This window comes from Pelobates fuscus, chromosome 1, assembly GCF_036172605.1.
Source record: "Pelobates fuscus isolate aPelFus1 chromosome 1, aPelFus1.pri, whole genome shotgun sequence".
Lineage (NCBI taxonomy): Eukaryota > Metazoa > Chordata > Amphibia > Anura > Pelobatidae > Pelobates > Pelobates fuscus.
Genome location: NC_086317.1, coordinates 449,831,977 through 449,847,162, shown reverse-complemented (window position 1 = coordinate 449,847,162; position 15,186 = coordinate 449,831,977). Strand labels below are relative to the sequence as shown.

Sequence of the window (15,186 nt, the reverse complement as noted above, 5' to 3'; positions counted from 1 at the left end):
TTACGTATAGCTGCTGGTTCAGATCAAGGAATAACAAATACAGTTGTTTATTGAATTGAGTTTGAAGGAAAATAAAAGGAATATTTGCTAGCTAGGCCTCAAAAGTTACTCACCACTGCAATCCATAGCCGCCTACACAGCAGGGATAACTTTCTTCTCGCCAAAGCTATATTATCACTTGCTAGTGCCAAGTGGCAATTTTGAATCCTGTGTTGTTAGCAATAAGTCCTGTGGAGATGCAATGTAGCAGTTCATTTTTAATTGATTTTTGATTTTGGAGTACTGCAGATCATGGGTCATTTGTTACATGTGAGTTTACAGAGGAAGAGGTTCTATTTCAACTGTCAAAAGTAAAGATAAATAATTTGATGGGGCCTGATGGGATACACCCAAAGTTATTAAAATAACTTAGTGGTGTACTAGAAAAACTACTTACGGATTTATTTAACCAATAATTGTTAACAGGAGTAGTCCCAGAAGATTGGAAATGAGTGAATGTTGTACTCATTCACAAGAAAGGTAGTAGGGAGGAGTCAGGCAACTATAGGCCAGTAAGCCTTACTTCAGTAGTGGGGAAAGTGATGGAAACCATGTTAAAGGATAGGATTGTTGAACATCTAAAAACACATGGATTTCAAGATCAGAGACAACATGGGTTTACTTCAGGGAGATCATGCCAAACTAATCTTATTGATTTTTTTTGATTGGGTAACCAAAATAATAGATCAGGGTGGCATTGCTTACCTAGATTTCAGTAAGGCTTTTGACACTGTTCCACATAGAAGGCTCATCAATAAACTACAATCTTTAAGTTTGGATTCCAATATTGTTGAATGTGTTAGGCAGTGGCTGAATGACAGGCAAAGGAGGGTTGTAGTCAATAGAGTATATTCAAAACAAGGTCTAGTTACCAGTGGGGTACCTCAGAGATCTGTACTTGGACCCATTCTTTTTAATAGTTTTATTAGTGATATTGCAGAAGGTCTTGATGGTAAGGTATGTCTTTTTGCTGATGATACTAAAATTTGCAATAGGGTTGATGCTGCAGGAGAGATAAGCCAAATGGCAAATGATTTGGGTATATTGGAAAAATGGTCAGAGCTGTGGCAACTGACATTTAATGTGGATACGTGCAAGATAATGCATCCTGGGTGTAAAAACCCAAGGTCAGAGTATAGAATATTTGATACCCTACTAACCTTTTAACATCTGAGGAAAGGGATTTAGGGGTGATTATTTCTGATGACTTAAAGGTAGGCAGAGAATGTAATAGAGCAGCAGGAAATGCTAGCAGAATGCTTGGTTGTATAGGGGGAGGTATTAGCAGTAGAAAGAGGGAAGTGCTCATGCCATTGTACAGAACACTGGTGAGACCTCACTTGGAGTATTGTACGCAGTACTGGAGACCGTATCTTCAGAAGGATATTGATACCTTAGAGAGAGTTCAGAGAAGGGCTACTAAACTGGTTTGTGGATTGCAGGATAAAACTTACAAGGAAAGGTTAAAGGATCTTAACCAGTAAAGGATGAGACTATATTTAAAAGAAGAAAAACTACCACAACAAGAGGACATAGTCTTAAATTAGATGGGTAAAGGGTTAAAAATTATTTTAGAAAGTATTACTTTACAGAGAGGGTAGTGGGCGCATGGAATAGCCTTCCAGCTGAAGTGGTAGAGGTTAACACAGTGAGGGATTTTAAGCATGCGTGGGATAGGCATAAGGCTATCCTAACTATAAGATAAGGCTAGGGACCAATTTAAAAGTATTTAGAATATTGACTAGATGGGCAAAATGGTTCTTATCTGCCGTCACATTCTATGTTTCTCTTGATAGAATTCATACGTAAGATTTCACGTTTTTTAAAATGGGAACTTAAGCTTTTCACAAAGACTGCAAATAGGGGGGGTGGTATGGGGAGGGGGAGGGGGGGGGGACTCCTGGCACAATAACTTCCAATTAAATAAAGTTATGTTGGTACCTAAACTGTCCCTTTAACTTTCACACAGCATTAACATTAGGCTGCACGAGGACAAAGTTCAGAGCTTTCTAAGTCACGTGGGGTGCAACTCGCCCTAAAAGCAGAAGTGTTGGAGGCTGGAGTAACATTTTAATATTCAGAAATGTAAAAAAAAGATAGTTTCAAACCAGAAATGCAATGTAAAACAAGTACACTTTGTTTAGTTTTTAATGAAAAGCATCACGCACTGGGAGAACAGTGAGGGTAGGCAAAAGCTGCCTTAAATCATTTTAGTTGGAAATATGTTTTATCAAAGACTCTTAAAGCTTGACCTAAAACCTGTCACCCCAAACTACTTAATCGTGAATGTAGCGTGCATTCATATATGCTAAGCCTGTGATGTCTAAACATCCTGAACCCCAACTTTGAACTACACTTCTACGATGCTTTGCCTTATTTGAAAGAGATTCATCTCCCAAACACTGAGATATAAATCATAAAAGAACTACCCTTGTTTGTAACCCTTCTAAGAGTTTTTCATTATAGATTTGGATCTTGCTTAACATTTTTGTGTTTATAGTGTACCTCTATATGTTTTTTTTTATTATTATTTTCTTCTTATTTACTTTGGTTAGGTTTTAATTGTGCAAGCAATTCGCCCAGACAGGCTTCAAAGTGCCATGGCTCTCTTTGCATTTAAAAATCTGGGTAAGTTTTCTTATATTTTTCTTTTAGGCGTAATGTACTTAATTTGCCTGTAAAATAATATACAGTGTTACTAAAATGATGGAGTTTTCTATCTACAATGCTATGCCGAAAGTATATATCAAATATTTATATGTCTTTAAGATTGAACCGTAATTTTATGAATTTGTTTGTGTGCGCGTTAAGTACGCACTTCATTTTCCAATTAGCTATTGAAGCCACTGATCATAATTATGCTTAGCAGATTTTTTTGTGTTAGTTGGAAAAGCTTGTTAACATTAGTGTTTCCGTTACGGGCGCCCTGTGAATTATCTTTAAAAAAAAAAAAATACATCAATATATATGTATGTATGTGTGTGTGTATATATATATAGAACCAGAAACAAACTGTAATGTATATGTTTAAATAATGCTGGCTAAAACAAATGAGCGTAAGAAAACTAAACATTAAAACAAGTATAAAGTATACAGGGACACTTATTTCAAATATGTTAATTACTTAAATGGATATTTCAGGCCTGATTTGACCCATTATTTTTCATGCATTATATAGATTAGAGAAGTCCCTGCATTTCATTAATGTTCATGCACTATAGCATTGGAAATAGTCTCACTCGGTGACTCATGCACACGTGAGTTCATCAGAGCTACAGAACGTTATATCATTAGCAGTATTTTATAAGCACATCAATGGGGGTTTGGGGAGTTGTAACTGAATCCTCCGCATTCTCCTGTTCAAAGCTTACAATTCCCAAAAACCAGGTGTCAATTTTATTTTTTTTATTTTTTTGTTGCCTGCATTAAAAACACTGCAAGTAAGACAGGAGGGGCAGAATGTGTTGGCTTATATTGGGTAAACATAATTATTATGGAAAATAAATAAATAAGTGCACCCAGCATCCATAACTATATTGTAACCGACATGGCCGGACTGGCCCACCGGGATACCGGGAAATTTCCCAGTGGGCCGCAGCACCTAGGGCCAGGCAGACAGTCCACTAACCGACTCATTGCAACTAACTTGTTTCGGAGCCCAGAGAGAGCTTTCAAAGAAACTGGTATGTGCACTCACAACAGTTTACTGTTTAGTGAATAGCCATCTGTGATCAGATTGTCCATTGATCCACTTACTCTGTATTGGTGTAAATAAGCATTCACAGAGCATGAAATCAGGATGTGGGTGTGTAGACTGCATATGATGTAACCATGGCAATGACTTCACTACTGCCCTGAAATCTGTGCTTTACTCTGATAAATGCATAGCGTGGGCTTTGAGTTAATGAAAGGGAAAGTTCTTGCTTTTAGATATGTGAGTGCATTTTTTGTTCTCCCACATTTTTGTTATATGATGATTCCTCCAACGTCTGTTGTGTTATTTTCTTTTTAATCCATGAACAAGCAGTGACCTACGAATTAAGGCATGTATTTGTTTTCTCTGAATGCAGCAGAGTTTTTTTGCTGTATGTTTAATTCTAAAAAATTAACATTCTCTTGTTATGATAATTAAAATGTGTATATGTGTGTATAGCTATATATATATATATATAATATGTATTATAATATATATTCTATATTGTTGTGCATCACCTGCAAATCTCAAGTTGGACTTGGTCATAAAAACTCAAAAAATCATGATTCCACAACTACACCAGAGTTCTCCACTTCATATGCAAATGAGCACAGACAGGGATTTTAGACTGTATATTCTGTATTTCTGGAGGTAACCCTAGCAATGGACAGCTACTATAACATGGGTTGTTATCCAAGAGGTCCAGTGACCAGAAACCAGCCGTGGTCTACCATTTTGAGGGTCTCATCAGAAGTTGTCACTTTAAATTACTTGAGCAGAGCTGTTCATCACACCATAACAAGGTCCTTCAAGTTGATCTGTAGGTCCTTCAAGTTGATCTGTAGGACTTCAATAAGGACTTCAATAAGTCTCTTGAGTGGTATTTGACTTCAGAATGTAAGAATGAGAAGTTGGCGAACCAGGAGCTAGTGGTTGAAATCCAATGACTGAGCACAGCACCATGAAAAACGGAGTGTAAATAGACACTTGTAGAGTTCATTGGACTAATATTGTATATGTTGAATGATCCATAGCTGTAATACTCAGGCAGGAACAGAGATTGAGATTTTTGTAAGCATGAGTAGATATATTAAGAAGGATAATAGAATTGTGAGAGGTGATGAAATCTATGGATTGGACAAGGGATTGGCATAGGAACTCAAACATATTTTTTTTTTTTGTCATTGGGTTAAAATAAGTAGCAGATACATGAAATATCATTTGCACTAAAGCATCAACTATACCTGGGTTTGTATGTTATTTAAAGGTAACGTTTAAAAGAGCATTAATTAAATGTTGCAATTCATGAATCATGCACAATTATTCTAACAGCATGAAGACATGTCAAACAGAGTCTGAAGGGGAGCTTAGTTTTGGAATATCGAGAAATTGGCAAGTTTATTTTTGCTATGATTCTCTTGGCAGTGTAACATAGTGTAGTTGTATCATTATACTGTGATGTAATTCCAGTAAAATACAAGTTTAGCAGGCTAAGATTGCCACAAGGCATATGTATGTATATGTGTTTGTAGTATCAGTTAGTTAATAACACGTAGCTAAGATACTGTCATCACTGTACTGACCAGGTGCAGGAATGTAAGAACTGGAATTACGCGTCCCTCTCCTTTGTATCAGATGAGCCACGTGGTTAGACCGGATGGATGAGTTTAGACTCTATTTATTAAATAGGTTAAGGGTATGTGTGGGTGTAGTTAATTGTGGGAGGAGCTACAGTGCTATATAAGGAATGTACTCTATGTATTCAGTACTCAGACTTTGCTGTATTTTGGTGACGCTAGTCCCTCTGAGTCCCGATCGGTGATCCAATAAAGAATCTCTTCCTTCCTGAAGAAACCTGTGTCCATCTCTCTGTGCTTGGCTTCCGTCAGTTTCTCCGGTATCATTTGGTGCATTGGCCGGGAAGCTCATCGTTCAACGGTAGCTGAGAGGCAGAGGCGTGAGACGGTCTATCTTTGCCCACGTTCTCTACGGCTGCACCCCTGAACTTCTGCGTGGACCTCCCTTCGTCTCGGCGCCACTGGTCTGTTGTCCAGGAGATCATCGGCCTCTACGTGAGAAGTGCTGGGGTGTCCCCGTCGATGAGTGTGAACTCAGGTTCAGGAACGAGGAGGTAAGATAACTGCTGTTTTAGACGGCAGGACCCGCTAGGGGTATACCGATTGTGCGGTAGGCCCAAAGGGGTTTTTGAATCTGTATCTGCCCCCTCTGTCGGAGGGAAGGAGCGAAGGCGCACCGCTCGATCGAACGCTCTTTAGTCAGACCGTTTGATTTGGTTAGTCAGGCGGGGTCCTGGTGTAAGATAGCCCTAGCCGGACACCGGTGTCTTGTCTAGACTAGCGTTCTAGGGTGTATATTACGTTCGCTAGGTCGGAGGGACCGGGAGACTAAGCGGCGCCTGTGTAAATTCGGTTCGCTAGTTCTCATCCTATCTGGGCTAAGTGGGAAGGCGTGTAAATTTGGAACCCACTAGACTTTTGATAGTACGACTAAGAGGCGCCTGTGTAAATTCGGATCTCTAGCTCGTTGTATAGTGCGACTAAGAGGCGCCTGTGTAAATTCGGTTCTCTAGCTCGCTATGTATATGTGGTGATTGGGCAGTGTGGCTAACCAAAACGGGTGTATATAGTTTTAGGTAGTCCATTCAAGGTACTGGCCAATAGTTTAGTTGGGAATTGTAAATGTGTTAACGATTGTTTTAGTAAAGTGTATATCTTGTTAGATAGCGCGAGCTCAGCCGTCTAGCGAGAGTGTTAATAGTGTGTTGCTGTATTATAGTGCACGGTACCATAACCCTGTATATTTACTGACATTATATAATAAGTACTAATCATTGTCGTCCATTGCATGTTTAACACCATAACCACTAATAATTGTATTGTGACCTTAACTTGTGCTTTGACCTATGCTAACCGTACTGTAACCGCTATTTGTAAAAGACGATGTTACTGGGGTGTGTTATAGACGGGTAATTCGTATATAGAGAATTATAGCGTGGGTGACTGTGTAGTTACGCCAAAGGGCATAATATTGATTATATAGTGACTGGTGTAGCAGCTGTGTGTGTACGGGAATTCCCTGAGTGTTTATTGTTATTGTGTACGTTTCACTTGGTAACCATACCACGTGGTGCTGTTGCCAGAGGAAACGGGTGTGACTGTTGAATAGTACGCGTGTATAGTATTCGTTGTCGACGACGTTCCACTGTTAAGTATGGGTGCGTCGCAGTCAACGATTCCGGATCCCTTAGGATGTATGGTTAAGAATTTTAAAAAGGGATTCAAAGTTTGTGATTTTGGGGTAAAGATGTCTCCTGTACGTTTGGTCACTTTGTGTACTAGGGAGTGGCCTACTTTGGTTGCGGCATGGCCGCCACGTGGCAGTTTGGATCCAACTCTGGTACAGCGCTTACACGTGGCTGTATCGGGTAGGCCTGAACTTTACGGCCAGTTTCCTTATATTGACTGTTGGAGACAGGCCGTAAATGACTCGCCAAAATGGCTCCGGACATGCCACGAGGAACAGTGTCGCCTCATGGTAGCTAGGACTTGTTCGTCCACTAGGGCTGGTGTTAGGCCCATTTTGGACACGCCCCCTGAGTCCGAGATCCCTTTGCCGCCCCCTTACTTTCCGTTAAGAAGAAGTGACGCAAACGCAGGAAGTCCTGTAACCCTTCCCTCACTACCCCCATCCACTTCCGCTTCCTCCTCCAGTACAGGATCCACCCCCCCTCGTACTAAATCTCCCCTTCCGGAACCAGAACCCACCCCCATTAGAAACGAATATCCTGATTTGGCGCCACTTCAGACTTCCGGTCAAGCTTCATCTAGCTCGGCCCGAAGTGTTCTATTCACTACCTTTTCCCAAAACCAACCTCCCACATCCCCATACCCTATCTCTCCCCGACCGGAACCCATGACTGACGCTTCCCTACGTAGCCCCATCCAAACCCGACAGTTGACTGGTGCCCAACAATTAAAGCACTATCAGATGCCTCTTCGTCTGAATCCCGGGTCAGCTTATATCGATGCCGCAGGTCAAATGGCACACGCTGACCCTGTCTTCGTATATGTCCCTTTCACCACTACCGACCTTTTAAACTGGAAGACCCATAATTCCTCGTATACTGAGAAACCACAAGCCATGACTGATCTGTTCACCTCAATAGTACAGACACATAATCCGACATGGGCTGATTGCCAGCAGTTATTAATGACTTTATTTAACAATGAGGAAAGGACAAGAATAAATCAAGCAGCCATTAAAGCATTAGAGGATAGAGCCCGTGCTTTGAACCAAGCTAATCCAGCAGCATGGGCCGCAACACATTATCCCAACACTGATCCCGATTGGAACGTAAATGGTGCTGATATGGTTCAACTCAGAGCCTATAGAGACGCTATAATTGCTGGCATGAAAGCCGGAGGAAAGAAAGCCATTAACATGTCGAAGACAGTTGAGGTGATCCAGAAAAGCGATGAAGCGCCCAGTGTCTTTTATGACCGATTATTGGAGGCATACCGCTTGTACACCCCCTTTAATCCGGAAGACGCAGACAATTCCCGAATGGTTAACTCCGCCTTTGTCAGCCAAGCATACGGAGATATTAAGCGCAAGCTACAAAAGTTAGAAGGGTTTGCAGGTATGTCAATCTCCCAACTAATGGAGGTAGCTAATAAGGTCTATATGAATAGGGAAACAGAAAGCAAGAAAGAGGAGGAGCGCAAGATGCGTAAAAAGGCTGATATGCTAGCGGTAGCGATCGCAGGCGTAGATAAACGGGGCCCAGATAGAGGCAATAATAGATGGAGTAGGGAGCCTTTGAGTAGGGATCAGTGTGCGTATTGCAAGGAAGAAGGGCATTGGAGGAACGAATGTCCGCAAAGAGAGCAGTACGAGAGAGACCAACCCAGGGCAGGCTACGGAAACTTTAGAGGCAGAGCGAGAGGTAGAGGAGGCCCCGGAGGGAGTAATGGGTATAGAGGGAGTAATGGGAACAGAGGAAGTGTTAGGGAAGACAGGTATATTCCAGCAGCGCAAAGGTCCCGCGATAGAGAAGGTAGGGACTTTGTAGGATTGGCTGACACTGTCATGGAGGACTATTGATACCGACCGGGCTCCATCCCCCTTGGTCGAGCGGAGCCTATGGTCGATGTATCAATAGGGGGGAAAAGGAGTGCGTTCATGATCGACACTGGTGCTGAACATTCAGTGGTGACTAATCTAGTTGCTCCTCCATCTGGAAGGACTATTACTGTGATAGGAGCAACTGGAAGAAGTGCTGAAAGACCGGTTCTTAAAAGTCGACTCTGTACATTGGGAGGCCACGTAGTAAAACACCAATTCCTTTATATGCCTGAATGTCCAGTCCAATTGCTGGGACGTGATATGCTATCCAAATTACAAGCGCAGATTACGTTCCTACCAGATGGAACAACATCTTTAAAGTTTAATGGACCTTCAGGTATTATGACTTTATCCGTACCAAAGGAAGAAGAGTGGCGACTTTATACAGTGTTGACTAGCCAAAACCCTAGGAGTGATGAGACATTGTTTAACATACCAGGAGTTTGGGCAGAGAACAACCCACCAGGACTGGCCCGCAATATTCCACCAATAAAAATTGAACTGAAACATGGGGTTTATCCAGTGAGCCTAAGACAATATCACATTCCGCAGAAGGCTAAGAAGAACATCCAATCCTATCTGGATAAGTTCATACGGTATGGTATCCTAAAATTCTGTACTTCCCCCTGGAACACCCCATTGCTGCCTGTTCAAAAGCCCGGTACAGATGAGTATCGACCTGTACAGGACTTAAGAGCAGTCAATGATGCGGTTGTTAGCATACATCCAGTTGTACCCAATCCATATAACCTGCTTGCTTTAATTCCGGGCGGGGCTACTTACTTCACAGTCTTAGATCTCAAAGATGCCTTCTTTTGCCTCCGAATTGCCGCAGAAAGTCAATGTATTTTCGCTTTCCAATGGGAGAACGCTGTAACGGGCTCAAAACGCCAAATGACTTGGACAAGACTGCCCCAAGGGTTTAAAAATTCACCTACCCTATTTGGTTCAGCCCTAAGTCAAGATCTATTGGATTTCAAGTCCATCCCAGGAGAGTGTGTATTGTTACAATATGTAGATGACTTGTTGATAGCAGCAGTTACAAAAGAAATCTGTCAGCAAGCAACGCACGATCTACTACATATTCTCTGGAAGGCAGGATACAAGGTGTCCAGGAAGAAGGCTCAGTTGTGTTTGCCAACTGTCAAGTATCTGGGATTCCATATCTCTGAAGGTCAAAGGATTATGGGGCCAGAGAGAAAAGAAGCTGTCTGCCAAATACCAATACCCAAGAATAGAAGACAAGTGCGAGAATTCTTGGGGGCAGCAGGCTTCTGTAGGATATGGATTCCCAGCTATGCGATACTAGCAAAACCTCTGTACGCAGCTATCAAAGGTACAGAGCACGACCCCTTCTTATGGACCCAAGAACAGCAAACGGCATTTGAAGATGTGAAGAAGGCTTTGATGAGTGCCCCAGCATTAGGTCTACCTGATCACACACGACCATTCTACCTGTATGTACACGAGCAAAGAAGAATGGCTGTGGGAGTATTGACACAGTACTTGGGATCATGGCAAAGACCTGTTGCCTACATGTCTAAACAATTGGATGCAGTGGCCAGCGGACTTCCACCTTGTCTAAGAGCCGTAGCTGCAGCCGCCCTGCTAGTAGCTGAAGCCGATAAACTCACTCTGGGTCAAGAACTTTATGTACGAGTCCCACATGCAGTACAGACGTTGTTGGATTACAAAGGAAATCATTGGTTTAGTAACAGCCGTATGACCAAGTATCAAGCAATGTTGTGTGAAAACCCAAGAGTGCATTTAGAGACTGTAAACACCTTAAATCCAGCTACCCTTTTGCCACAACCTACTGAAAGTCAACATGATTGTTTGGAAGTAATGGATGAAGTATTCTCAAGTAGACCAGATCTTCGTGATTTTCCCATCCAGAACCCCGATGTTCAATATTATACAGACGGCAGTAGTTATGTGAAAGAAGGGATCCGCTATGCAGGATATGCAGTAACAACCATAGACAAGGTGATAGAAGCTCGGCCATTGGCGAAAGGAACATCAGCACAAAAGGCAGAATTAATAGCACTAACACGAGCGTTACAATTGGCTGAAGGTTTAAGAGTAAATATCTATACGGACTCTAAGTATGCGTTTTTAACCACTCATGCCCACGGAGCTTTGTATAAAGAAAGAGGACTACTGAATTCAGAAGGCAAAGAAATCAAGTACGCAGCTGAAATCCTACAACTATTGGAAGCAGTGTGGGAGCCGAAAGAAGTCGGTATCATACATTGTCGAGCGCATCTGAGAGGAGATGGTGATGTAACCAAGGGAAATCGGATGGCAGATAGTGCAGCTAAGCGTGCTGCTGAATCAGGAAGACAGGAGTATGTAGGGCATATAGCTGCTCTTATACCAACTCCACTGTCCCAATGGACTCCAGTTTATACAGCTCAAGAAGAGGAGTGGTTAAAGACTGAACCGGGAAAGTATCTGGAGAACAAGTGGTATCAGCTAGAAGATGGAAGAATAGTTATACCAGCATCGCTAGCGGTAGAAATTGTCCAAAATTATCACAACGGGACACATTCTGGGAGAGACAGTACTGAAGAATCTCTTAGAAAACATTTCTACATACCAAGATTGTCCAACTTGACTCAGGCCATTGTACGCAGATGTGTAACGTGTGCTAAGAATAATGCAAGACAAGGACCAGTAAAGCCACCAGGAGTTCAGTTTATGGGGGGACTCCCCATGTCCGATCTACAAATAGACTTTACAGTGATGCCTAAATCGGGTGGACATCGTTACCTGCTGGTAATTGTGTGCACCTATTCAGGCTGGGTAGAAGCATGTCCTACTCGTACAGAGAAAGCAGGAGAAGTTGTAAGATTCCTGCTACGAGAAATAATACCCCGATATGGACTACCCTGTTCTATAGGATCGGACAATGGTCCAGCTTTTGTTCACCAGTGCCTACAACAACTGACTCATATGCTTGGTATAAAGTGGAGGCTTCATACTGCATATAGACCCCAGAGTTCTGGTAAGGTAGAGAGAATGAATAGAACTATAAAGAACCAGTTGGCTAAAATGTGTCAGGAAACCCAACTTAAGTGGAACGTTCTCTTACCTATAGCCTTATTGCGAATCCGCAGTACCCCTACCAGAAGGATGGGCCTCTCTCCTTTTGAAATCATGTATGGGCGACCACCTCCCGTACTTGGTAACTTAAGGGGGGACTTGAGTCAGTTGGGAGAAGGAATTACCCGGCAGCAGGTTGTAGAGTTGGGTAAGACTATGGAGGAGGTACAGAAATGGGTACAAGATAGATTACCTGTGAATATTTATCCCCCTGTTCATAGTTATCATCCAGGAGATCAAGTGTGGATTAAAGAGTGGAATAATGTACCGTTAGGGCCCAAGTGGAGAGGTCCTTATGTTGTTCTTTTGTCTACCCCTACAGCGATAAAAGTAGCCGAAGTAACTCCGTGGATACATCACTCCAGGGTTAAACCAGCAGCAGTCGATTCTTGGCAAGTTACAGTAGATCCAGAGAATCCCTGCAAGATCCGGTTAAAACGCACTACTCAGTCGGAGTAACGAGGAATTATTGTGGATTACAAATTTTATTGTTACAGGTGTGAGTGAGAAGGCCATAATAAAGCCTGTCCGCTTACCATCACATAGTGTATAAGCCAGGAAAGTCTCGAAGGGACACCTGTGAAGACGAGCAGAACTCCATTCCCTGCAGCCCTCACATCCTGGAAGCTGAGGTTCCATCGCACGGACGAAGACTGAGGATGACGGCGAAAGATGTGCTTTTGATTGTGTTTATTTACATGTGTTTTTATATTCAGGAAGGTAGAGGTACCGACACTCCTAGCTGTGAGGTATGCATTAAGACTACGAGAACAGGTAACCATATTTCCCAAACCCTAATTTGGCATTCACAATACGAGTGTAAAGGAGATGTATCAAGATGTAGATACCTAAATATAGACTATAGTGTGTGCCATTTAGGAGTAGGAGAACCTAAGTGCTTCAGTCCGGAGTATCAACCTCGTACAATCTGGTTGACTCTCAGGAATGGAGATCCTCAGGGGACCCTAATTAATAAGACGGTGTTAGAATCCGTACATTCTTCGGGTGTTCTGCTATTTGATGCATGTAAGGCGATATCAAGTGGTAGAAAACCGTGGAATGTATGTGGGGATCTTAGATGGGAGAGGACGTATGGGTCTAACGATAAATATATTTGTCCCAGTAGCAAAAATAAATATGTAAGTCCTAGATGCCCAAATAGAGATTATAACTTTTGTCCATATTGGTCTTGTGTGGGGTGGGCGACTTGGGGACAGACAGTAGATAAAGACATGATAGTGACTAAGTTGCCGACTAGCCCTTATTGTAAGTCTATGGAATGCAACCCAGTCCATATACTCATTAATAACCCCGACAAGTTCTTAGATAAGTATGGAAATTTATTTGGGTTTCAAATATACGGGACGGGTTTAGATCCTGGGACATTATTGTTTATAGGAATAGAGACTGATACGGTATCCTCCCAGACTCATCAAGTATACCATTCCTTTTACGAAGAGATGAGTATAGATAATAAGATCCCCCATAATGCTAAAAACCTGTTCATTGACCTAGCTGAAAGTATTGCCGGTAGTCTTAATGTTACCAACTGCTATGTGTGTGGAGGTACTAACATGGGAGACCAATGGCCTTGGGAAGCAAAGGAGGTAATGTCCGGTTCTGAGGCAGTTGACCAATTAATATCTACACAAGCCGATTATCATATGAGTGTTAGAGGTAAATCTGAGTGGAGATTAAAGACCTCCATCATAGGTTATGTTTGCATAGCAAGGAAAGGAATGATGTATAATACTTCTGTAGGAGAATTAACTTGTCTAGGGCAAAAAGCTTATGATGATGATACAAAGAATACAACTTGGTGGTCGGCTTCAAATGTCTCAGAACCATCTAACCCGTTTGCTAGATATGCCAATTTAAAGGATGTGTGGTTTGATCTATCCATCACATCTATTTGGAGAGCCCCAGCAAATTTGTACTGGATCTGTGGTAAGAAAGCCTATTCGGAGCTGCCACAGGACTGGGAAGGGGCATGTGTGTTGGGTATGCTCAAACCATCCTTCTTCTTGTTACCGATTGAAACAGGTGAGACTTTAGGTGTTAAAGTGTATGATGTGAATCATAGGAAGAAAAGGGGACCCATAGAGATAGGCGCCTGGGAAGATGATGAATGGCCTCCCCAGCGTATTATAGATTACTATGGGCCAGCCACGTGGGCTGAGGATGGTACCTTTGGTTATAGAACCCCTATTTATATGCTCAACCGTATTATAAGATTACAGGCGGTGGTTGAGATTATCACAAATGAGACATCACAAGCGCTCAATCTTCTAGCGAAGCATAACACCAGGATGAGGACAGCAGTCTACCAAAATAGATTAGCCTTGGATTACCTTTTGGCAGTAGAGGGAGGTGTATGTGGGAAGTTTAACCTAAGTAATTGCTGTCTTCAAATAGATGACGAAGGGCAAGCAATAGCTGAGCTTACTAGCCATATGGTTAAACTAGCGCATGTGCCTACTCAGGTATGGAAAGGGTACAATCCAAGTAGTTGGTTTGGTAGCTGGTATGAGTGGTTTGGAGGGCTTAAGGCAGTGGTAGGTGGAGTCCTACTGATTTTACTGTTGTGTCTACTCCTACCGTGTCTTATACCCTTAGTAGTTAGGTCTGTGCAAAGCCTGATAGGAAGTATAGCAGAGAGGAAGGCTGCTGCACAGATAATGGCGATATATAAGTATAAGGCTCTAGATCAAGGAGAACCAATGCAGGAAGATGAGTGTTAAAAGATTCACATCATAAGATAAGTCTGGTCTGGTTCATGGTAACCTGAGGTATATGCAAACCAAGGTTAAGTGATGCCTCAAGTAATTGTGAAATATCAGAGGCATCAAAGGGGGGAATGTGATGTAATTCCAGTAAAATACAAGTTTAGCAGGCTAAGATTGCCACAAGGCATATGTATGTATATGTGTTTGTAGTATCAGTTAGTTAATAACACGTAGCTAAGATACTGTCATCACTGTACTGACCAGGTGCAGGAATGTAAGAACTGGAATTACGCGTCCCTCTCCTTTGTATCAGATGAGCCACGTGGTTAGACCGGATGGATGAGTTTAGACTCTATTTATTAAATAGGTTAAGGGTATGTGTGGGTGTAGTTAATTGTGGGAGGAGCTACAGTGCTATATAAGGAATGTACTCTATGTATTCAGTACTCAGACTTTGCTGTATTTTGGTGACGCTAG

General features: G+C 42.2%; 1 protein-coding gene across 1 annotated transcript in view; it reads left to right on the top strand.

Moving 5' to 3' along the window:
• Nucleotides 1-15,186, top strand: part of DYNC2H1 (dynein cytoplasmic 2 heavy chain 1) — a 330,703-nt gene that overhangs the window by 170,531 nt on the left and 144,986 nt on the right. Inside the window, exon 76 of the mRNA XM_063430335.1 lies at nucleotides 2,595-2,667. Coding sequence (XP_063286405.1) covers nucleotides 2,595-2,667 — 73 coding nt within the window. The remainder of the gene's footprint in view (nucleotides 1-2,594; nucleotides 2,668-15,186) is intronic.